Source organism: Anser anser (assembly GCF_964211835.1).
Source record: "Anser anser genome assembly, chromosome: 25".
Lineage (NCBI taxonomy): Eukaryota > Metazoa > Chordata > Aves > Anseriformes > Anatidae > Anser > Anser anser.
In genome coordinates this window covers 5,399,765-5,422,672 of record NC_139746.1, presented here as the reverse complement: position 1 = coordinate 5,422,672, position 22,908 = coordinate 5,399,765, and the positions used below count along the sequence as shown (strand labels likewise).

The following is a 22,908-nucleotide window of genomic DNA, read 5'->3' as shown; positions in this document are numbered from 1 at the left end:
TCCCCATGTGGGGTCGGGGCCAGCTGCACCTGCCAGTGTTGGGACGGGGAGGTTGTGAAAGATTCTTTGGGGAGGGCGAAGCGTGTCCGGGCTGCACCCCCCACGTGTGGGTGCCAGGCACCCTCCTGCCACCCAAGGGAGGTGCCAAGTGCCAGCGTGGGACACAGCCCTGCCATGGCTGTGCAGGGGTGCAGGCAGGCCCCCGGTGTCCCCTGCGGAGGAACCCCCCCGGCATCCCAACGCGGAGCCACCCATGAAATATTCAGGCCATTTAGTGCGATTTCTGTGTCGGCGTTGAAAGCTCCATGAATATTTCAGGCTGCATTAAAGTTTCATGGCTGCCGCGCTTTGGCGCAGCCCCACGGACACCACTACCGCGGGAAGCCCCTCTGCCGGGATGCTCCAGACTCCGGCAACCCATTTCCCCCTGCTTTATCCCCAAAATAGGCAGTGGTGATGCAGTGAGGGCTGTGGCTCCCTGTAACGCTCTGGGAGCAGCCTTGCTCCTCCATAGCCCCCAAGAATGCCCACCCTGGGCACAAGAAGCTGCTCGCAGCTCCCTGAGCATCTTGTTGGGTCTCATTCTCCATGCCACAAGTTTTCCAGGTCAGCCCCCACCAGAAGAGACCGTTCCCCGCTCCTCCACCGGCCCTCGTAACGCCGCTCTTCCCGTGTTTATATAACGGCGATGTCTCCTGTGGACTGGGGAGAGAATTGGCCGGGGAGAAATAATGAGGATAATTCGAGTCATTTGGGAAGATGAGGTTTGCGAGGTGCCCAGCATCTTCCACCTTTTACATGTTGTCTCTAATCATCCGCAATCTCGGATGGCCATTGATGGAGCTCGTTGCTGTGGCGACGGATGAATAGCCCTGGGATTGTAACATGCCAAAAAAGTGCCGTCCTTCCATCAAAACAACAACAACAACAAAAATATCATTCTGTTCAGGAAATTAAGCAGTTTGCAACCAAATAGCGGAGTCTGAAAGGGCTCCCGCGTCTGCTCTTTCCTCCCAGCTCCTGCCGCTGCGCTGGGTTTGTCAGGAACATGCCCGGCACCCCGGCGAGTCCTTTGTACGCACCGGACAAGGAGAAGGTGGTAATTGCAAGGGGGTTTCTAACCCACTGAGCCTATTAAAAGGATTTTTACGCCCCCCACGCCTTTCTTCTTCCCCAGATGTGTGTCATGCTGGCAGGGAGTGCGGGACGTTGCGGTGAGGGGCTAGCACAGCTCTGGGTCAATGTGTTAGCTGTGCAAGATCAGAGCCCGGGCAGCGGGGCTGCGGAGGAGGTGGTGGCAGTGTCTGGGGCGGGTGGCGAAGGTTTGGGTCCTGCTCCTCGCTTTGGGAAGCAGCAGTGCCAGAAAGGAACACGCAGCATCCCCAGCAGGTCTACAAGCACACGCTGTATGGATTCTCCTGTGCAGTACGTGGTGCTGCACCAGTCTCTTGCATGCTTTTTGAACCAGGGTCTGGCCCCCTCAGGCATCTCCAGTGCTCCCAAACACCGCCTGCCACCAACAAGATGAGAGCAACATAATTCAGAGCTGTGTTACCCCCACGACCATCCTGCGAGGGGATGAGAAACCAAACCTCTGCAGGGCGAGCATTCAGCTGACAGCCTGGGAGAGCCCCGGGGTGCAGCAGGGCTGCACCCAGCTGTAGGCAGTGGGGAGGAGGAGGGAGAAAGCTGCACAGAGCAGCCTGGGGATGCGGAAGGGGCATAGTCCCACGGCCCTGGCTCCTCTCGGGGCAGGGCTTTGCCACCGTCCCCAGAGCCCCACGCCCTCCCCGGGCTCAGCAGGAGCCAGATGGAGGCACATCCTGGCAGCACCAAAAGCCAAGGCAGCGGAGCAGGCTGGGGAGATTAACTCTGCTGGGAAAACAAGCTCAGCAGATGCTGCCGAGCAGAGGATGCGTGCGCAGAGTGTGTGTGTGTGTGTGCGCGCACGCACATGCGTGTGCTACAAGCACGTACATGTGCAGACGTAAGTGCTTGCGTGCGTGCTTATGTGTGCTGCGCAGCCGAGCTTCTGGCCTCAGAGAGGCAGGCTGGGTATTGGAAATTTGTCCTCGTCCTTTAATTGTGCTGCTTTGATACCAGTGATAATTGGCTAGAAATCGATACTGTTTTGCTCCTAGATTCAGCCACCCCGTCTCTCCCAGCCCTCCCCTCCCGGGACGCCTCGCTCCCTTAGGTGGAATGACATTTATGTGCTCTGCGCAGCCATTAGGTAACCCCGAGACTGGCCGTGGAGGGGGCTGATGCCGCCCGACAGCAGGCAGAGACGGCAGCAGTGCCGGGCAGGGGGTGATGCTCCAGCAGCGTGTCCCCGTGCTGTTGGTGCCACAGCGGTGACCACAGCGGGTCAGGGGACGAGGGGAGAGCGGGGCAGGGAGGGGACAGGTCCAGGCTGGGTCAACCAGGAGCCCCCCGCGGCCTTGAATACGAAAATAGCATCACGGGGAAATATGTAACAGCTCCATTCACTGTGCCCCTTGCTCTCTGCCCTTGTCCCTCTGGCTAGGTGCCCCTACACCCTCCTTGGGGCCCCTGCTCCCACCCCAGGCTGGAAGCAGGGTGCTGGGGGGGCTGGTTGAGGGCAGGAAGGGAGATGGAGGGGGTGCGAGGGTGAGGGCTGCGTCGGTACTTGGGTGCCCACCTTTCCGTGGGAGCCTGGTGCCACCTGGTGGCCAGCACGCCCTGGCCGTGGGCTCTGCCTCTACCGAGGCCTCTTCCCCAGGTCCCCCAGCTGCTGGGGACTTGCTCAGCCCCTCAAAAAAAAAAAAAAAAAAAAAAAAATCAAACTGTACCCACATATGCAGGAAACAGCCCCTTAAGGTGTCCCGGGTGCCCAGAGCCCCATGAGCATCCCCAGGGCAAAGCCTGGCTTTGGTTAGCTGAAGAAATGCAGTAACACTGTGCCAGTGCCCTGGTTAGGGATAACCCACAAACATTTTTGTAGCCCCTGGGACAGGGAAGACAACCAGCCCTTTGGGCAGCAGCTGACCTTAATGGTGGTTTCTCAGGAGTTTTGCTCCCCGCTGCTTGCCAAAACCCCCTGCCAGGCACTTTTTCCAAGTCCAGTCACTTGCAGGAGGCACCCACAAAGTCACGAACACAAGAGCATGGCTAGGGAGGAGGCTGCACTTTGGGTACCACCTCACAGATGGACCAGCCTTGTAGTGAGATGTTGTGACAATACCCAGGCATAGTTTAGGAAAAAAAAAAAAAAGGTTCAGAGAAGAGCAGCAGGGATGATCTGCAGCCTGCACAGCCTGCCTTCCAGCTGGAAACCTCCAGAACTCGGCTCTGCACAGCTCATTACGGAGCAGTTCGACCACCGTTTCCCAGTGCCTGCAGAGGGAAGAGCTCACCTACTCCGCTGCTTTTTCATCCTGCTGATGAAGCAGAACAAAACCTGGGAGGTGGCGGCTGGCAAACTCAGAGGGGTCGATCGCAGCCGCTGCCGGGGCTGGCAGGTCCATGGCCTGTGCCTCCTTGTGCAATGGAAGCGTGGCTCTGCAGCATCATGCTGGGCCTCAGAGCACCCCGACATCCCTTTCTGTCTGTGAAGCAGCAGCGACACAGCCTGCCTGGGACTAAACGATCTCTGAATTAACTTTGTGTTAACAATGTAAATGTGCAGCGGGCACCCCACTCCCAGCTCTCCCCCTACAGCCGGGGCACCATCAGCTATGCCCTGGCCCCTATAGCTTTAGGGCACGGAGGTCCCGGTCCCTTCTCCTATAGCCTGTGGCCAACTGCATCACAGAATCACGGAATCTTTAGGGCTGGAAAAGACCTCCAAGATCACCTGGTCCAACCATCACCCTGCTACCAGCCCCTACGAGGGGTTCCCAGATCCCTCCCCCTATAGATCTGGCCGTGCCACAACCCTTATAGCCAGAGCAAGGGGGTGGCGATGGGGTGGCCCCAGGGCCCTTCCCTATAGCGGGCACACCTACGCCCAGCACGATGGTGCCCAGCCCGCTGCCCGGAGGTCCCCAAACCGATGGCAGGGGGGGGTCCCCAAACTGATAACCGGGGGTCCCCAGCCCGGTGCCCGCGGGTCCCCAAACCGACGGCCGGGGGTCCGCAGCCCTCCCCAGCCCGGTGCCCGGGGGTCCCCAGCCCTCCCCTCCGGCCCCGTCTCCCCGTCCCGTCCCGTCCCGTCCCGCCCGGTCGGGCCCTCCCCGGGGGAGGGCGCTCGGGGGCCGCGGTCCCTCCGCCGCGCCCGCCATGTTTCCCGGTCGCCCGCCCTGCCCGTCGCCCGCTTGAGCCTCCCGGCGGCCGCCCCCGGCCCGGCCCGGCCCTGCCCGGCCCGGCCCGGCCCGGCGGCCGCCCGCCTCCGCCGGTGAGTGCGGCCCGGCCCGGCCCGGCTCGGCCCGGCCGCGGCCCTGCCCGCCGCCTCCGCGTAGGCCGCAAAGCCTCGGCCTCGATTTCTGCAGCGAGCGGGGAGCGGGCGCCCGGCCGCGGCTGGGGGCGAGGCCCGGGGAGGGCCCCCCGCCGTGCCCACCCCCGGGGCCAGCGAGGCCGCGGAGGGCTCGGGACGGGCTCCACAGCGCCCTGCGAGGCCTCCCCGCTGCGGGCCCTGCGCTGCTGGCAGCTGGTGGGGGCCCGGAGGGGTCCTGCGCACCGTGGCCGTGACTTGGGTTTGGGGTTTCTTTTTCAGGTTGGGGGTCTCAGCCCGCTCGCAGCGGCCTCCTCGGTCACGGGCAGCTCGGGGCGGCCTTGGCCTTCGAACAGGGAGCGGCTCAGCTGCGGGGTGGCTTCCTCGGGGCTCCACTGCCCCGAGCGTGGACACGTCTCTGAGCGGAGCGGCGGACGGGAGGCCCGTTGGGTGAGTGGACTGGGGCTTTGGGTGGCCGAGAAGTGGTGTTAGCCCTGGCTTCCGACAGCCCTGCGCTGGTGCCGCCTCCAGGCTGCCTCTGCGCCGGGGGCTGGCTCATGGACGGAGCAGCAAAAGGGGAAGAGGTCAGATCTCCCCTCAGGTTCTGTATTTCAGTGGTTTTGCAGTAAGGCTACGTGCTGCTTGGCGCTTGTGACCATCTGCGGGCTGCCCGTGGGTGGCTAGGTAAGGCAGCTTGCTGAGGGATAGCTAAACTTGTCAAATGTAGCAGCAATCCTCTATTTCTGTCTCTAGGGTCACTCAAAATTAGAAACGACTTATGAAAATCATTCTGTGAGTGGTGGTGGTTGACACCTGGTTGCAGTCATGGGGATTCAGCCTTTCAGGTTTGCTCTGTGCTAACCACAGCCTTTGTACAGCCCGGACAGGGGAACTGAATGCGGAGGAGGCTCCTGCGGCTGCTTGTGCTGAAGGAGAGGTTGATCTGGATTGAGGAACTCCAGGTCTGGTAACGGGAACGCTGGTCCGAGCTCTGCAAAGGAAACCCCAGCTGCAGAGCTGAGATTCCTATCGCGCAGCTGAGGACAAGGAGGAACAAACCAGAGCTGATTCACTTCCTTCCCACAGGAGCGCTCCTGGGGGTTATTATTTCATGATCCCGTCACCTTATTCCCTTTGCAGAGCAAGTTTTGTGGGTGCGTGAAAGAAAGTGGCGGAGTTAGTTGTGAAGCCGTGGATGCTTTGTGTGTCTGCCATGCTGGGGGAAGGAGGCACGCTGCTGGGAGCTCCCCGGAGCAGCGCCTCGTGTTTGCTAGGGCACTTCCAAGCGAGAGCCACCTGTGAACGTCCATGTGCCAAGGCTGGACAGGCCGCGGCCACGTTGTTCACACAAAGGGACCAGGCCGGGGAAGCTGGCTCTGCTCTGCTTCCTGAGGAAACGCGGATGAGGGAAGGGGGAAATCCTTGCTGCAGGGCTCCGTCACAGCTGAAAGAACGCGTCCTGCCACTCGGGGCTGGGTGCTACGCTCCTTTTTGTCTGGTGTTTGTCTGTAGTGCTGGGGCACTGGTCGGTGCTACCCTGGAAGCAGGATCTTGCCTGCAGAACAGTGCATAATTCCAGCTACTGATGGTGTTTTATGTTTTGTATCTCTTTGTTCCATCGGAATTTGTTTTTTTTTTTTTTTTTGTTGCCAGGAGTTACTGCTTACGGTTTAGAGGGTGCAGTGCAGTCTGGCCGTGTAAATGCATGTGGCTGGAAGGGGTCAGCTCCTGGGTATGTAGGTGACAGCGTGGGATCCAGAGAGTAAGATTCAGTTTGAAAGTAGGATCGCTGTTTCTATTGTTCCTCTTAGGGAGGTGTTCCAGAACCGCACCTTATTGATGGAAAGAAACCTTATTCTTATTTCCAGCCTAAATATAGAAACCTTCGGTTCTCCGTATCCACCAGCATATGTCAGGAAATGCTTTAATATGTCAGAATTGAGAGTCAGTAGGTTCCTTTTGAATCACTTGCATCGTCTTCCAGAGAATTAAAAAACTAAAACTGTCTGGTAGTGAAAATGAACGCTGCTGAGCGCAGATTGTAACTAATTAACCTGGATGCTGGCCGTTTGACCTGTATTTGTTGCTCCGGTGTTTGCAGGAGTCATTAGTCATGCTGCGATGGCACTTGCTACGTTTGAGAGCGGATCGTTCAGGCCTTACGTGCGTATCTTACAGAGAGTTTGGCAAGCTCTGTGGTGTGGAGGGACTCCTGTTGACTTTTCAGGCTTTGTGGCAGCTGAGTCGTGTATTCTGTCGCTGCTTACAAGCCCTCTGTATCTTTAGCTCAAGGGGCTCGGGTTGCATTGTTGTGTGCATGCAGGAACCAGGCTCTTGGGATCCTTTGTGCTCCTTCCTGATCAGCTGCAGCATACAATGAAGTAGTTCTTTGACCGTAACAGCTGTCTCATTTTTATTCCTGTTTTTAGCTTGGTGTCTTGAGGGAGAAAGAATGGCTCAAGAGACGAACCAAACCCAGGTGCCTCTGCTGTGTACCACTGGCTGTGGATTTTATGGCAGCCCCCGAACCAATGGGATGTGCTCCATTTGCTATAAGGAATTTCTGCAGAGGCAACAGAGCAGTGACCGGATAAGCCCATCAGGTAGAGGATTTTTGTCCAAGAAATCTATCTTAAATAAGTGCCTGGATGCAAACTGGGTTAGAGCATGATACTGGTATTGGCCACCAGCAGATTTACACCCCCACCGCCCCCAAAAAAACCACCTCTGTTCCCTGTAAGAGGGTTGGTTGTTCTCTTGGTTGTTCTGTTCCCAGTCCCAGCTGTTTGTGAAACCCCATCTCAGTCAGCACCTTCCAGTAAACTGTAAAACTTCGCTTGCTCTAACATTGGCAGATTTATAGCTCTAACCTTCTCCCTGAGCTCCGTGGCGACTGCTGGAAACCATGACAGATCCCTCCAAACAGATAGAATTTTATTTGGGAAGATTTTGGCCTTTTGAGTTTGCGTAATTTTCTCAACAAGCTTGATAGGCAAAACCAATGAAATAAAAGCTTTGTTTCTCGCAGCTAAGCACAGCTGACGTATCAGTGAGCTGGGAAGAAACTAGGCACACGGAAGGGGTGCTCTTAGCATCAGCAGCAGGGTTTTCTCTTGCTGAGAGTCTGTGCAGATGCCCCCTGTGCTGACTTTATAACACCAGTGAGAAACGCCTTCTGGAGATCTTCTCTAGTTTTGTTCCTGAGCGTAAGAATGGCGTTGCTGGAATTAGCCACCCAAAATGTATAGCAGCTCTTGCTGACAAAGGATTAATCACAAAGGGTTTTTCTAAACACCCTGGTTTAGATCCTTGAATGACATAAAACAACACGTTTCTATTCAAGCCAATTCTTTTCAGCAGAGGGGGATCTGGTTCTTATACTTAAGAGAAGCTGCAAAATAACACTGGATTGGAGGGATGTTGGTACTACAGCTCTTTAATTTATACTGATAGGAGAATACTTGTGCTGATGTGGCATTTATTTTGCAATGCTGAAGGAAAAGAAGGGAGATCAAAGAGTGCCAGAGGTGTCATGGGTGGCTGAAGTCAGATTGTGCCAGATGTTTAAAAAAACACAGTAGTGGAAGGTACACAGCACAACTGCTGTGAATAAACACTCGTCCCTCAAAAAGGAGCTAACAGATCCCGAGGAGCTGAGCAGATCTCCATAAATGAGGTCTTTGGCTCTCAGGAAGATGAGCACCTCGTTTCAGAAGGTTGCTCTGATCCTGATTAAGGAGCCATTCCTGATCTAGTGTAAGAATAGCTGCACCGGGTCATGGCAAGGTCTATTTGGCCTGATGTTCTGTCCCCACAGAGACCTACACACAAATTTGGAGGGGAGAGTGTAAGAACAGGGGAGCTGGGAGTGATCCCAGCCTGCCTGCACTCTGCCAGCTCCTGGTAGGGAGCAGGAGCCTGCTGGAAATGCTCCATCCTGCTTTCTCCTAGCACCTGAGGAACTTGCTAACCTTTCTAAAACTTTTCTGAGATTGTGATCTTGTTTCTTAGCAGCCAGTGGTCCCAACAGCAGCCCCATGGCGTCAGACTCGATTGCAGGGCAGCATGCAGAGGGAGATTCCACGCCTGAGGATGTGAAAGCCAGGTAGGGGCGTAGTCTGGGGGGTTCCCTACAGCCGTGCTACAGACCGGCCCTGGGACACAAGGGGTAGGCTCTCATCCTGTGCATGGCCAAGGAAATCTGTAAAACAGGCTGGATCAAACACAGTTCACTGTGACCCTGGTTTAACTGGAGGACTGAGATGTTCCTGACAATGATTACTGGTTCAGAGTCAGGTACCAGAGGTCGGTAGTAAATTAACACCCCGTAGTAAACTGGTTCTCCTGCAGCCTGGTTCTCTTACAGCCAGTGCACCGTGTCCGTCGCTAGCTATGGTAAACCGCTCGGTTTCAACCCAGTCCTAAGTGAAAGCACCTGGTGGTGATCCAGTCTGGAAGCTGCGAGAGCGGAATTAGGGACCTCAGTCATATTTGGTAGGAAGGAAGATGCTACTACTACTTTCTTGAGCTCTCCCATTACATTACAGTCATGACTCATAACTGTGTTTCCCTGGCCTTGGTCTTGTTTGTTGGGCTGCTGCCTTGGCTTTGAGATATAGTTGGGTAGAAAAGGAAACTGCGATTATCACACATTTGTGCCTATAAAGAACTTTGATCCCAAGTCTTAAGGGCATTTGGCCTACTGTACTCCTGAGCTCCCTCCAAGTATAATGCATCTAAGTTTATGAGCTGAAGATCTCTCCCACCTCACTGTTCATCAAGGAAAATATTTGTGTTTGCTCTGTGGTTTGTTTGTTGCAAATGCTCCCAGCGCTCAGACTCCTGTGACCCATCAGATGACGGCCATGAGCATATCCAGAGAAGAAAACAGCAGCGAGACGGAAGGGTTCATCAAGACAGAAGAAGGCACATCAGCATCTTCCTCATCAGGTAGGCTGATTGGTTTGGCCTTGCACAAGTCAAGATGACACCAATGTAGCAAGTCAGTTTCAGCAGCAAGCACAACACTGGCCAGTAAGTCCAGGGGACAGTTGTTAGCCACTGGCAGTGAAGGTAACAGGGAGAGAAAACACTGTCCCCGAAGGCAGGCCGATAGAGATTGCTTCGTGGGCTGAGCGCTGAGTGTCTGCCAGCCCTCAGCTCGCTGGCAGGAGGATAATCTTCCATGACGCCTATCTTAGTGAATGGCAGGAAGCCCAGAGCGTCCCACAGCCTGCTGCATGGCTGTTGTCAGCTGCACGCTGCAGGTCTGTGCCAGCTCTCGAGGGAGGAACAGAGATGGATCCAGCGTCGTGCTGGGAGAGGAGCTGAGACCCTGGAGCAGTGTTTGTGATGGTGGCCAAGGGCAGCTGGTGGCCCAGGCGTCGTCCTGTGTGATCGGAGGCATCCCTGCTCCTCAGAGGGACGTAACGCTGTCAGTTTGTTTGCAGAGAGGATACGGCGAAGTGGTAGAGCAGTATGGGTGTCACTGGCCAGCAGGACACATCCTCTGGTTGATCTGTTACAAGGCAAGACTTCACGCTGCAGCAGAGCTGTGACCAAGTGACATTGCATTGGAGGCACCCACCTTTAGCTAAAACTGACAGTTTGCTTGTGTACAAAGCTAAGAAAAAAAACAAACACAGGGTTGTTGGTTGTTTAAAAAAAAGCAGCAAAGGCTCCAGTCGCTGCGTGTGATTGTGCGTTTTTTGTTTGGTAATCCCTTGCTCGCAAGCCCAGGAGGCAGTTTACAACAGGCAGGTGAGAGACTGTTCGGTCAAAGAGAGACTTGAAAGAGCCTGCCCCTCTCGTCTGCTTGTGGGGTTACTAGAAAGTTGTTTAGGGTCAGATCCACAAAGCTGTCTCTGCCTCTGTTGGTCTCCTTAGCCTGGTTTTCAGCGCCGTGTGCGCTGCAGGTGTGTATCTTCTAGCAGTTGGAGCTCCTCCCTCCTGTTGACTCTAGCCTGCTTAGGTGCTGTAGGAAATCCTGCTAAGCATCAGTGACCTTTAACAATCTGGCTTTCAGAGCTCAGTTTTCCTTTTGGTAGATTAGAGACAGCGATGAGTATCTGTGCAAAGCATTCGGAGACCTACATACGAGGAACACTTACATAAGAGTCAACAAAAATAATTACTAGTACTTACAAGGGGTTAATTTTATTTTTTTTTTTAAACAAAGATTAACTCCAGGCTCAGATGTGCACTTGTATTACTGTACATCAGCTAAGCTGACTGTCTGTGTGCATTCTTAACCTACAGCAAGCACCGGGTAATTCTTAGCATTACCTTTTCTCAGTGTGAGCTAAACAGCGTCACGTTGCCTTATGTATGCCTTAGCTAAACCTTAATATCTTGGTGGTGTTTCTGAGTCTTGGACTTAGGGAACTGAAACAGAACGTGAAGCTGCGTGAGGCACACAGATCTCTGTCTGTGGAAGACGACAAACCTCAGTTAGGGGTTCGATGTCTGCAGGCTGTTAACTGTCGGGGCCAGAGCGTGCAGGTGGAGGTGTTTGTCTGGCACAGGCCCAGAATCAAGCGGCTACAGGAATAAAATGAACGTGTTGCTTAGTTCATTGAGACAGGTAACAAAACCCTGGTCTTTGTTTCAGGTGCTCTCCTCGAAACATCCCAGAACACAGCTGAGAGCAAGACATCTTCGGAAAAACCGAAACAGAAAAAGAACCGCTGCTTCACATGCCGGAAGAAGATAGGGCTGACTGGTAAGACCCTGACTGCGAGGAAACCTGCCTGCAGCCTCAGCAGTCGGGTTTCGTAGCCCTGCAAACAGATCACCTCGTGCTGTGATGCTGCCCGAGTTCAGAGGGCTGGCATGGGTCAGTGCTTGGAGGTATCCCTCCCCAAAGTATTTCACATCTGCAAGACGTGGTGCCATAGGGGAGGTGGGAAGAGGACTCTGATCTGCAAACAGAGCTGTCCCTGGCAGTAGCGTGGGGGATCTGACGCTCGTCACAGTTTCCCTGCCAGCCCTTGAATTCCGGGTTGCAGAACTGGATGGAGCAGTGCCTGTGGGGTTATTTCTGCTGCTTGGCAAAAGCTGTTTGCAGAAGCAAAGGCAGGCAGTGCTCGCTGTCGATCTAATTCTGCTCCTATTCAAATCAGCAGCAAAACCTTGGTGATACCGATATGAAGGGAGTTAGACTCAAACTGAAAATCCCACTCCAGGACTCATCCTGTTTGTTCAAGTTGCTTGACTTGTGCCGTTAGCTTTCTGAGAGCAGGGTGGCGCTCAGCGGTGAGCCTGTGAAGCCAAATAGCGAGAGGTGCTGCAGTGGTGTCGGGTGGCTGGTATCAGTTGTAGAATCACTGGGAAAACTGGCCCTGGAAAGGAAATTCATGAAGCAGTTAACTTGCCTGCAATTTGTTAATAAAAGCAGCATTCCCCTAAACTGACTCTTGGAGTTTAGTTTTCCCTGGCAGAAGTTAACCCTAGCGCCGCGCGGGTCACGCTGTTCTAGCAGAGCTCTCTCCTCTTTAGCCTCCTTAGCGCGTTCAGCAGTCAGCAGCTGCACTTGCACTTCTGCTTTCATCGATGTAAGCTGCTTTGGCAGAGTCTGGCCCAGAAGGTTTGTCCAGCACCTGGCACTTCAGAGCCTGGAGATTTGAGGGCACTGTCATAGAATAAATGCACGTTTATAAGGCTGGGGCTGCAGGGAAGGCAGTGTTTGGTCTTAGATGTAGGAAAGTGGATTCGGTAGTTTTAATGCCCCCTAAACCCTTTCCTTCCTTTTGAGAAGCTGTTGTTGAAGCATCCTTAAGCTGCAGAGTACGGCACAGTTATTTCGTGGCTGTGCCTAGCCTTCAGATCTGCAGGGAGGATAGATTTCCTGGATGGGTGTTCCCTTAAGAACTTCAGACTCAGAAGTCACTTCTCCTGTAGGAATCAACTTGCAGGGAACTCCTGAGAATTCAAGGCATTTAGGATAAAACGGGTTTTCTCAAATAGGTGCAAAGTGGCACCTCAGAGCCTTGCGTCTGGGATCTGTACAGCCTGTAGGTGCTGCAAGGGAGAGCGTGGTTTGCTGCCAGCGCAACGGGGAGCTGATCTGTGCTGCGGCAAATCCCTTCCCTTCTCCGTGCCTCAGTTTCCCTGTGTGCTGTGGTAACGGTCGCACTTCTGGACAGCACTGTGTCTAAGTGACTAAATTACAGACTTTTAAGGCCTAAACAGCTTGAAAGTGACGCTGATGAGGTCAAGGTTTTGCTGCTCGCCACCTCACTGCTGGCCCGTCCAGGTGCTGCTGCCGTGATGCTCTGGAGGGCTCGGCTGCAGCTCGGGCTGCCTGCTCAGGGCCTGGGTTAGAAATCTGGCTCTCTGCGGTCCCCAGCGTATCCCTTGGCCCTGGGGAAGGAGGAGAGCAGCTGCTTGGGGAGCTTTTCCCACCGCTGTGACAGCCGGGCCTGCCCGGAGCACGTGTGTGCTCACAGCAGCCCTGAGAGCGGCTCGGCCAGAGGAGACCAAAACTGCGGCCCAAGATCGCGCCCTACCCCAGCTCCCTTTCGCCCAGCGAGGGCACAGACCCCCCCTCACTGGCTCGGCCTCCTCTTTCTGCGTTTGTGGAGCTTCACGGTGTTGCAGGAGAGGGCCGGGCCCTGCTGGATGGTGACTGACGTGGTTTTGTCTCTGCTCTTCTTCCCCCCAGGCTTTGACTGCCGCTGCGGGAACCTGTTCTGTGCCATTCACCGGTACTCAGACATGCACGCCTGCCCCTATGACTACAAGGCAGAAGCCGCTGAGAAGATCCGGAAGGAGAACCCCGTCGTCGTAGCTGAGAAGATCCAGAAGCTGTGAACGGGGCTGAGCGGCGCGAACTACAGCCTGGTGGCCTGGTGCTCCCCCCGTCCTCCCAGCCTCCCTCCTCCTCCCAGCCCCACCAGTGGATATGGGGATCCAGCAGCACACGCAAACCAGCACCTGGACAGGGTGGCTCCTTGCACCTCCTTGGCAGAAGCATGGTGTTCCTCCTCTCCCTGCAGTCCTACAGGGCTCAGCCGATCCATTTCTGTCCAGCTCCCACGAGGATGACAGCCCTCACACGCTCCACGTGCCACCTTGGCACTCGTCTTCTGCCGGGGCAGCGCGTGGGCGCGGGCAGCAGCTCTCGGACCGCCAGCCCGTCCCTTCATCCCGCGGCTCCAGGCCCTGCAAACTGCCTGGGGCTCGTGGCTGGAGCCCTGAGCTGCCCCCAGACTTCCCTCCCTCTGCCCCACCGTCTCCTCTTGCGGGACGCAGAAAGGGAAGCTGAGGGTTCCCAGCAGCAGTCCCACCCCTGCCCGCCGAGCAGTGTTCGGTCTCGGACGCAGAAAAGCGGATTCTGTAGTTTTAATGCCTCCTAAACCCCTCCCTTCCCTTTGAGAAGCTGTTGTTGAAGCAACTGCATCCTTAAGCTGCAGCGTGTGGCACAGTAAAGTTATTTTGTGGCTTGCCGTGACACAGACACCCTCCGGCCACAGGTCAGGACCTGGAAGCAAGCACTGCTCCACGTGGGGAAGGGCATGCAGAGGGCTCTGGGGCAGGCACAAAGTCACAGGGAGGGGTCTGGGGTGCCCAGAAGTGCATAGAGAGGCTCCGGGGCTCTCCAGAAAGCACGTGGAGAGCCCTGGGGAACACAGAAGGGCACCCAGGGCGCTCTGGGGAGCTCAGAACCACACGTGGCAGCATCTGGGGAACACCAAAACGCACACAGAGGGTTCTGGGAGGGAAGGGAAGGGGCACGGGGGACACCAGGGCTCCGCTTCTGGGGAAAGCGGGGCTGGGACCACCGGCTTCTGGCAGTCTCACCAGCACTGACATCCCGACGGGTCCCAGGGGGCAACAGCAGCCTCTGCCCCGCTTCAGCTGCCCTTCGCCAACGTTTTCCTCAGGTTTTACTTCTGGGAGGTGTCATCCAGGGCGCGTGAGCGGCGGCACGTTTTACTGCTGGGACATGCCGGGGCTGCCAGCGCGGCTCCGCGTCCCGGGGTTCGGTGTCGTGCTGGTTGGGAACGAGCCTTGGCGCTGAGCGAGCCCCGCGGGAATCCTGCCCCATTTGTAAGTGCGGTGCGGAGGTTCCAGAAGGGCCTGCCAGCGGGCGCGGGGAAGCACAGCTTGGCTCCCCTGCCTGCACCAAGCACCAGGTATCGCCATTTGCACAAAGTTTGTGAGCCCCTGGGGAGGGAACGCGGCCGTGGAGGGGACAGGGAAGGCCCCGGGGCAGCGGGGCAGCCACCAGCTTCCCCCCACCTCCCTTTTTTTTATTTCCTTCCTTGTAGAAAGTACGAGCCCGGATATGTGAATACGAATACAGCCTCATTTGCTTGGATGCTGGGCGAGGTTCTCCATGGGCAGGGTGTTCCGCTCAGGGGCAGCTCGGGGGGGCTCCTTGGGGCGGTGGGGGCACCGTGGCCGTGTGCCTGCCCTCGACACGCCGTGCCTCAGTTTCCCCACCTCCAGCAGCAAGTGGGGTGCGGTGCAAGCAACAGCCCTGGTAGAAGTAGCGGGGCTGTGCAGGGCCTTGCGCGGCGGGGCTTGCAGACGGGGTCCTGGGCGATGCTGCAGCCTGGGGACAAGGCCACGCGCTGCGAGGGAACCCCCAGCATTGGTTTCCTGGCCCCAAGACCACCCTTCACCTCCCTGGTGCCCAGGAAGGGCAGGACCCCTCGCTGCATGGTCTGCGGGGTGCAACCCCGTCTCGCCAGAGCCTGCCTCCCGCAGCCCACAAGGGGCAGGACAGTGCAACGTCCTGGGGGGCCCTGCAACTGCTGCGGGGGAGCAGCCGTGCAGCGCTGGGAAGGTGCGAGCTCTGCAGGGAGGAGCGCAGCAGTCGCACGCGGTGGTTGCACGCACCCTGGTTGCACCGCAGCTCAGCTGCATGCAGCGTTTGCACGCAGCCCGGTTGCACGCAGTGGCTGCACGCAGCCCGGTTGCATGCAGCGGTTGCACTGCAGCCCGGTCGCACGCAGTGCCTGCACGCAGCCCGGTCGCACCGCAGCCCTGCTGCACTGCAGCCCGGTCGCACGCAGCCCGCTGGCACGCAGCGGTTGCGGGAACCGTTTGCGCGCGGCCCGGTTGCACCGCAGCTCAGTTGCACGCAGCCCGGGTGCACGCCGCAGTCGCAGCGCGGGCGCGCGGCGCTGCCCTGGCAACGGGCGCGCGGGCGGCGCGCGGCGCGGGCGGGGCGTGGGCGTCACTTCCGCCGCGCGGCGGCGGCGGCGGGCGGGGCCGGGGAAGGGGGGGGGCCGCCATGCAGCGCCGCCCCCGCCTCGGCGGCCCGCAGCGGCCGGCCCGGCCCGAGCCCGCCCGGCCCGGAGGAGGCAGCCCCGGGGGGAGCCCCGAGCTGGGCTGAGGGGAGCCCGGAGCCCGGCCTGCGCTGCGGCGGAGCCCCGGCATGTGCAGGTAGCGGGGTGGGGAATGGGGGGATGGGGCTGAGGGGGGCGCCTGGGGCTGAGGGGGGCTTGAGGGGGGGCCTGGGGTTGAAGTGGGGGGGCTGGGATTGAAGGTGGGGGGGTTCTGGGGCTGAAGGGGGTTCGTGGGGCTGAAGGGGGGGCCTGGAGCTGAGGGGGGCTCTGGGGCTGAAGGGGGGGTCCTGAGGCTGAGGGGGGCTGGGCCTGGTGTTTGGGGGGGGTCCTGGGGACTACTGGGGGGGCCTGGGGCCGCTGCGTGCTCCAGGAGAAGCCGGGGGGGGGGGCAGTGACAGGCGCCCCCCCCCATATTTTCCCCCCTCAGCCCGGGGGTTGGGGGGGGGCTGGGGGTGCCAGGCCGGGTCCTGCTGTGGGGCGGGGGGGGGGGGGGGGGGTCAGTGCCCTGCACTGCTCGGTGCCTTCCCAGCCCCCCCCCCGGAGCGTGTCCCTGGACGTGCCCCCAGCACCATCCAGGGGGTGCGGGGGGGGTCCGGCTGCGTGTGCGGCCAGCTCACGCCCCCCCCCCCCCCCCCCCCCCCACGGCCCGGGCACACCGGGGTGCGTGTGTGTCCCCCCCCCCCCCCGCGGTGACACAGGTGAGGGCACGGCACAGCCGTGGGCACCGCCGCCTGCCTGCGTGGCCACTCGCCCGGCGTGGCCACCGGTCACCCCGCATCGGTGGCCACCAGGGTGCTCAGCACTCCCCCCCTCTGCCCCGGCTCGCCCAGCGCGGCACTGGTCTGTGCAGGATGCAACCCTGTGGCCATGCCGGTCCGGGGGGGGGGACCCGAGTCCAGCTCCCAGCGCGGGGCCCGGGCAGCGGCGTCCTTCTGCTCCGAATATTTCCGTGCGTGCCTCCCCCCCAGGCTGCAGCCGCCCCCTCCACCCTTTCCTCCTCTTTCCCAGCCCTTCGGAAGCAGATGGAGCGAATTCCTCGGGGTGTGGGCTGCTTTGACATTCCTCAGCCGCAAGCCTGTGCCCAAACTTGCAGAAAATAGTTGCTTTTTTTTTTTTTCACCCCCCCTCCTTTCACTGTTTTATTCAGGAGTTTTGCCCTCCAGCCACACACGCGTGCCAGCACCCCGAGGGATGGGGGGGGGGGCACCAAGGGGCCGCGTCCTTTGTGGCACCGAGCGTGCGGCTGCCGCGGAGCGCGCGTGCGATCCCCCGCCGCTGTCCTCGCCTCCCCGGCGTGGGCCGGCGCGAGGACGCCGTAGATCCCTGCGGGGGTTGCGATGGGGGATGCTCAGAAAGCACCGGGGGGGGGGGGTGGGATGTTTTTGGGTGCGGGGGGCTCAGCACCAGCGCGGGGCGGGAGGGTGTTACACGTGGGCGAGGGGCTCGTGGGGGCCGGGTTTGGTTGTGGCCGCGGGTTGCGCTTGCGACAAAGCGCCACGACGTGCGCGTGAGCGCACAGTGAGCCCCTCACTGCTGTCCGTCTGTCCCTCCCGCAGGCTGCCAGTGGACAGACGGATGGCGGCCGCCCCCCCCAGACCCACGGCCCTCCAGGGACTGCCGGCCGCCCCGCGCCGCCGCTGGCAGCTGTGACGAGGACGGGGCCTCCGCCGGCCGCTGCCAGCCTCTGTCCAGCTCGGATCCTCCCTCGCTGCCGGCGCGCCCGTGCCCGGCTTCCAAGCCGCCGTCATGAACGGGCTGTCGATCAGCCAGCTCTGCTGCCTCTTCTGCTGCCCCCCGTGCCCCAGCCGCATCGCCGCCAAGCTGGCCTTCCTGCCCCCGGAGCCCACCTACGCCGTGGTCCCCGAGCCGGAGCCCGTCGGCAGCACCAGCACCAGCTCCCTGCGAGGCGGCGCCGCGGGGCGGTGGAAGCTGCACTTGAAGGACCGGGCGGATTTCCAGTACTCCCAGCGGGAGCTGGACAACATCGAGGTGTTTGTCACCAAGAGCAGCCGAGGGAACCGCATCGGCTGCATGTACGTCCGCTGCGTGCCGGGCGCCAGGTGAGTGGCGGCGGACGTGCCGGCCTGGCGCTGCCGCCGGTCTGACCCCGGCCTGGTGGACGTCGGGCTGCGGAGGTGCTGGAGGGCTCGGGGCCGTCCTGCTCAGGCGGCAACCTCCCCGCCCCAGCCTGACCCGGCGCCTTGCCGAAGGAGCTGGCCCTGCCGCGGGGCTTCGGAGGCATCCGGCGGCGCGGGTGAGCTCAGCTCTCAGAACCTGTTTGGCTTGTGGCTGAACTGGGAACGGCAGCGAGCAGGTCGAGGGAGCGAGTCGAGGCGCAGCCGAAGGCCACCGGGACCTCGGCGTCCCCTGGGCCGCCCGAGAGGTGTCCTTCTGGTGTCACACCGGTGACACAACGCTCTGGGTGCGTGCCCAGCCTCGGCGTGAGGATTGCACTGAGCGCGGGGCGTCAGCGTGAGCCCTCGCAGGCTGCGTTTGCGCGTTTGGTCTAATTGGCTGGGCATGTTTGATTCTGCAAGGAGAGGAGCAATAGGGGTGAAAGCCAGGAGGGATTTAGGCACAACCTGCCCTGCGTCGCCCTGCGCGTCCGTGAGCTGGGAAGAGCTTGATGTGCAGTTGCTCCGTCGGGGAGGGAGGACGTGACCATGCGCAGTGGCCGTTTCTGATGGCCTGGGGTCAGCCCCCGCGCATACCCCTCATGGAGCTGCCGAGGGGCTGGGGGTCTCCCCACGGGCAGCGGAGCCAAATGCCTCGGGCAGAGCCTCCAGGAATTCACGGCAGCTTCCTGGGATCCGCTTGGACAGCTGGCGGGGGGCAGCGCGGGCGTGGGGTGGAGATGGAGCCCCCCCGGCCGGGCTGGGCGCGTGGCAGCTGCTCCCCGAGCTGGCGGCGCCCCGGGGCGGGTTCAGGTGGGGTGGCTGCCTCGCGGGGATGTCTGCTCCAGGCTCCGGCCCCGTCATCTCGCAGGTCCCCAGAGGGAGGAAACCGGCAGCAGGATTGCCCTGCCTGCGCATCCGCCTGCCTGCGTCCTGCGCCCGCGGGCTCTGGCGCCGTCCCCCCAGCCCGCCTGCGGAAGCGGCGCTCGGCGCGGGCTGCGGGGCTGCAAGGAAGGGGCCGGGGGCCGGGGCCGGCTTCGTCCCCGCGTCGGGGCCGCTCCTCCGGCACCCAGTGGCTCGGGCTGAGCAGCGCGCCCGGTTTCCGGGGCTCCCCGAGCCCTCTGTTGCCATGGTTTAGCTCTGCTGGATTTCAAGCGTTTATTTTTAACTTCCATTCCTGGATGGAGGGGTTGCATTCCCTGGGGAGCCTTGGCTGCTGGCGTGGCAGCGCCGAGGTGTGCCGCCCCCCGACGTGAGGCCGCGAAGTCTAAGCGCTAACAGCCCGGCCTGGAGGGTGCAAAAGCCAAACCGGAGCTCGTTGTTGCTCAGTTATCCAGAAGCAGAAGAGAGGCCTTGGGTCCTGCCCTCGCTCTCCTCTCCGTGCCGTCGTGCTCTTTGTCCCCCTGCTCCTGCCCTGGCAAGGTCACCGGCCATCGGGCGTTGCTCAGAGGAGCCAAACCGGGGTGGCTGGGCTGGGATGTGAGGGCCTGACCTGGCCGCGGGCATCTGCTGCTGGCTGCAAGGGCTCAGCAACGAGTCTCCCCCCCCCAGCAGGAGAGAGCCAAGCTTCCATCAGCGCGCTATTAGTGTTAATTTTTATGATTAACATTGTTTTTCCCCTTATGGTGGAAATTTTTTGCGTCTTGTCACTCCCACAATTCACTTCTCTCCCAAGGTCTGGTATCTTGCCAGGCTCAGGAGAGAAAAAAAAGCTGCTGTCAGAATCCGTACTTTAAATCCCCATTGGGCGAATGGCCCCAAATCCTGAGCTTTCTACCAAAAATAGACTCAAAAGCTTCCAACAAAAGCATCCTGCCCATGGGCTGCCTGTTTCCACTGGTAGCGAGCCCCGGGCGGTGAGGGAGGTCGGGGGCGGCTCTGGGCTCGGGCCGGGGCTGTCGCGGGGACCTTCTTGTGGCCCTCTGGGTGCTGGGCTTTGGCTTTCGGTCTCCAAAAGGGACGTCCCGGGCACCCCGGCAGCGTCCCCCATTAACCCTCCGTGCCCGTCTCGCCCCGGCGCTGCAGGTACACGGTGCTCTTCTCGCACGGCAACGCCGTGGACCTGGGGCAGATGAGCAGCTTCTACATCGGGCTGGGCACCCGCATCAACTGCAACATCTTCTCCTACGACTACTCGGGCTACGGCGCCAGCACGGGCAAGCCCTCGGAGAGGAACCTCTACTCCGACATCGACGCTGCGTGGCAGGCGCTGCGGACGCGGTGAGCGGGGCCGGGGAGGGCAGGACGAAGCGGGCTCGGGTCGGGAGGCAGCGCGGGGTGCCGGGTTCAGCGCCGTGCTTGCGCCGTGGCTCCAGGCTCCCCGGTGCGCGGGGGCGGCGTGCGATCGCTGTCTGCCACCACCGCGTTGCGGTGACGAGCGCTGAGGTGTCCCTGGCGGGGGCGCGTGCAGCTGCCGAGGCCGCCGGGAAAACCCTGCGGGCCGGAGCTCTGGAAAACAGGAAATCTCCCCGAGAGGGGCCCAGGCTGCTCGGAACGGGACGGGGGGGGGGCCGGAAAGCCTGCGGGCGGGGGGGACCCGGAGCTGTGGGGATGCTGCGGGGTCTGGCCTTGCTCAGGGTGGCCGCTTCGAGGCTCACGGGGATGCGGTGGTCCCCACGGCTGGCACAAGCTGCGCTCCGTCGTGCCCGCGCCGAGCCCTGGTGGGAGCCGGGCCTGGCTCGCAGCTTGCCCGAGGTCTGGCTGCTGCCCCGGGGGGCTGTGACCCCCCCACACCCCGCTGCCAGTGAGGCTGGGCCCTGACACCCCCACAGCTCACCCGGCCGCTCAGCCCAGGCGGCTCCCGGGTCCGTGGTGGGGACAGCCCCTCCGCCTCCCAGACACGATTATCCCGGGGCTTGGCGCTCCAGCTGGGGAAGCTGTGTGCGGCTCTTAATTAGCGCTAATTGCTACAGCGTTAGCAGGCGGCTGGGGATGCAGGGCAGCTGCTTTGGGCACAGCCTGGAGGAGTTGGGGCTGTCCCCGCTGCCTTCCCTCGTTTTCCACCCTGCCTGTGCCGTGGCCGGAGCAGGCGTCTCCTGGCGACGTGACTCCGCTGCCCGACGCGTGGGCACCGACCCGCCCTCTCCTCTCCTAGGTACGGGATCAGCCCGGAGAACATCATTTTGTACGGACAAAGCATCGGCACGGTGCCCACGGTTGATCTGGCTTCCCGCTACGAGTGCGCTGCCATCGTGCTCCACTCCCCGCTCACCTCTGGCATGAGAGTCGCCTTCCCCGAGACCAAGAAGACCTACTGGTTCGATGCCTTCCCCAAGTAGGTGGCCTGAGGACGAGGGACTGGGGCGCGGCTCACCTCTGGAGGGGCAGTGCCCGGACCGGCTCTGTCCTCACCACCAGCCCTGACCGCAAAGAGGGGTTATGGGGAAATGGGGGACCCGTGTCCTATGGTAGCCTTAAACGTGCCCCTCAGGATCCTCCTGCCTTGCATTGAGGCCCACGAGGGGGATCGGTAACCCTTCCTGCGGTTGCTGTGCCACCTCCTGAGGGCCATGCCGTGTGTCCACCCCACATCCCCTGGTGGCATCACCTCCCAGCCACCCTCTCCCTTCTGCCTGTCAGCACTGGGGCCATCCCCCCGGCCCCTCACTGCATATCTCAAGTCCCTGGGGGGGGTCTCTGGGACCTGTCTCTCCCTCAAGGGCAGTATTTTGGGCTCCTTCCCCCCACTCTGAGGAGGGCTGGGGCGGTGTCTCCAGGCAGGACGAGCTCCTGCTTTGCCTCTCCCTTGCAGCCAGGCCAACGGGGCCCGAGGGACGCTCCCCGAGCTGGAAGCCGTGGCTGGGAGCCCCCAGCCCACGCTCCACGTCCCGACGGCCTCGCTCGGCCTTTGTGTCCGGGGCCTCGGGGGCCGGGCTGAGAACAGCCGCGCTTCCCTGCCCCGCAGCGCGGCACGGCTGATCCCCATGCAGGATCACGCTGTCCTGGAGCGGTTTCCCTCGGCCCTGCCTGGGTCCCGTGGGGCCGTTGTCACTGCTGTCTGGTCCTCGTCTGTCACGCTGGCGGGGATCTTGTCCCGGAGCTCAGCGCTAGCAGCAGCTCCACATCCCTGCGCTCTGCTGTGATCAGAGAGCATTTCCTGGTGCCTTTACCTGAGGGGCTGTTTCAGGGGGCAGAAGGAACCGGGGTGCCTCGGTCCTTGTGCTCACCCCCTCTCTCGTCTCTTCCCCACCCACCTTCTTGACAGCATTGAGAAGATCTCCAAAATCACCTCTCCCGTCCTCATCATCCACGGCACGGAGGACGAAGTCATCGACTTCTCCCATGGCCTGGCACTCTTTGAACGCTGCCCCAAGGCCGTGGAGCCGCTGTGGGTGGATGGGGCCGGGCACAATGACATTGAACTGTACAGCCAGTACCTCGAGCGCCTTCGGAAATTCATCTCCCAGGAGCTGGCCAGCCAACGCAACTAGCCGCGGGGCGGGGAGCGGGGCGGGACGGGGGTTTCTGCGTGCACGTCCGTTCTCCCAGCGCCCCCCGGTCCCTTCCGCTGGAGGTACAGTGAGTTTGTACAGCCTCAGCCTCGGGAGACGGCTTGAGCAGACGGCGCGTTTCCTGCGGGACGTGGGCGCAGCTCTCCTCCCTCCCTGCGTCAGCCTCGGCGCTGCCGGCACCACCGGCCGGGCTGGCAAGAGATGGCAGCTCGCTCCTTCCCCCCCTCCCCGGACAGACGAGAGCCCACCCTCCTGATGGCGAATCCTCGGCTTCGGACACGTCCTTGTCCCCTCTCCTAAAAGAACAAACTCTCCGATTACTCCTGGCTGCTCCGCTGCTCTGACTATAGCAATAAGGCGAGTTGGAGAGGGGCTGGGCCGGGGGCAGCTGAAGGGCGGGAGCCTGTCCCCCCCCCTGCCCCAGCGTCGCTGCGTGCTGTGTGCCCCGCTGCAGGACGGAGGAGGTGGCAGCTCCTGTTCCCGAGGGGCCTTCTGGGACTGGTGATGGCAGCAGGGTGCCCGGTGCTCGGCTCTGGCTGGACGGAGCTGCCTCCCCAGGGGAGGCTGGGGATGCGTGGAGGGGTGCCCTCTGCCTCACGCCCCCTCAGCTCTGGCCCTGCTCTGCCTTCTCGGAGCTCTCCCTGCCTTCAGGT

General features: G+C 60.8%; 2 protein-coding genes across 4 annotated transcripts; both read left to right on the top strand.

The window, feature by feature from the left end:
- Positions 1–4,183: 4,183 nt before the first annotated feature.
- LOC310886312 (AN1-type zinc finger protein 5-like) lies at positions 4,184–13,844 on the top strand. Of its 3 annotated transcripts, none has more exons than XM_083810722.1 (7): positions 4,184–4,357; positions 4,676–4,843; positions 6,823–6,996; positions 8,408–8,498; positions 9,225–9,343; positions 11,004–11,114; positions 13,056–13,844. In XM_083810722.1, the coding sequence occupies exons 3-7, from the start codon at positions 6,846–6,848 to the stop codon at positions 13,202–13,204; spliced, it is 621 nt and encodes a 206-aa protein (XP_083666848.1). In that variant the 5' UTR covers positions 4,184–4,357; positions 4,676–4,843; positions 6,823–6,845; the 3' UTR covers positions 13,205–13,844. The 3 variants fall into 3 exon arrangements, with proteins under 3 accessions (XP_083666848.1, XP_083666846.1, XP_083666847.1); XM_083810720.1 differs by having other exon boundaries at positions 4,197–4,357; positions 8,405–8,498; XM_083810721.1 differs by lacking the exon at positions 4,184–4,357 and adding an exon at positions 6,495–6,556 and having other exon boundaries at positions 4,734–4,843; positions 8,405–8,498.
- Positions 13,845–15,603: 1,759 nt separating this feature from the next.
- Positions 15,604–22,575, top strand: ABHD17A (abhydrolase domain containing 17A, depalmitoylase). Its single transcript, XM_083810875.1, has 5 exons — positions 15,604–15,787; positions 17,247–17,750; positions 19,830–20,024; positions 20,899–21,078; positions 22,009–22,575. Exons 2-5 carry the CDS (start codon positions 17,437–17,439, stop codon positions 22,232–22,234), a joined length of 915 nt encoding a protein of 304 aa, XP_083667001.1. The 5' UTR covers positions 15,604–15,787; positions 17,247–17,436; the 3' UTR covers positions 22,235–22,575.
- The last annotated feature ends 333 nt before the right edge of the window (positions 22,576–22,908 follow it).

Excerpts from the sequence above, each read along its gene's own strand:
- ABHD17A (XM_083810875.1), top strand. The coding sequence starts at position 17,437 with ATGAACGGGCTGTCGATCAGCCAGCTCTGCTGCCTCTTCTGCTGCCCC. Across the intron at positions 20,025-20,898 it reads TGGCAGGCGCTGCGGACGCG|GTACGGGATCAGCCCGGAGA; the intron begins GTGAGCGGGGCC and ends CTCCTCTCCTAG. Across the intron at positions 21,079-22,008 it reads TGGTTCGATGCCTTCCCCAA|CATTGAGAAGATCTCCAAAA; the intron begins GTAGGTGGCCTG and ends CCTTCTTGACAG.
- LOC310886312 (XM_083810720.1), top strand. The coding sequence starts at position 6,846 with ATGGCTCAAGAGACGAACCAAACCCAGGTGCCTCTGCTGTGTACCACT. Across the intron at positions 8,499-9,224 it reads CCTGAGGATGTGAAAGCCAG|CGCTCAGACTCCTGTGACCC; the intron begins GTAGGGGCGTAG and ends AAATGCTCCCAG. Across the intron at positions 11,115-13,055 it reads GAAGAAGATAGGGCTGACTG|GCTTTGACTGCCGCTGCGGG; the intron begins GTAAGACCCTGA and ends TCTTCCCCCCAG.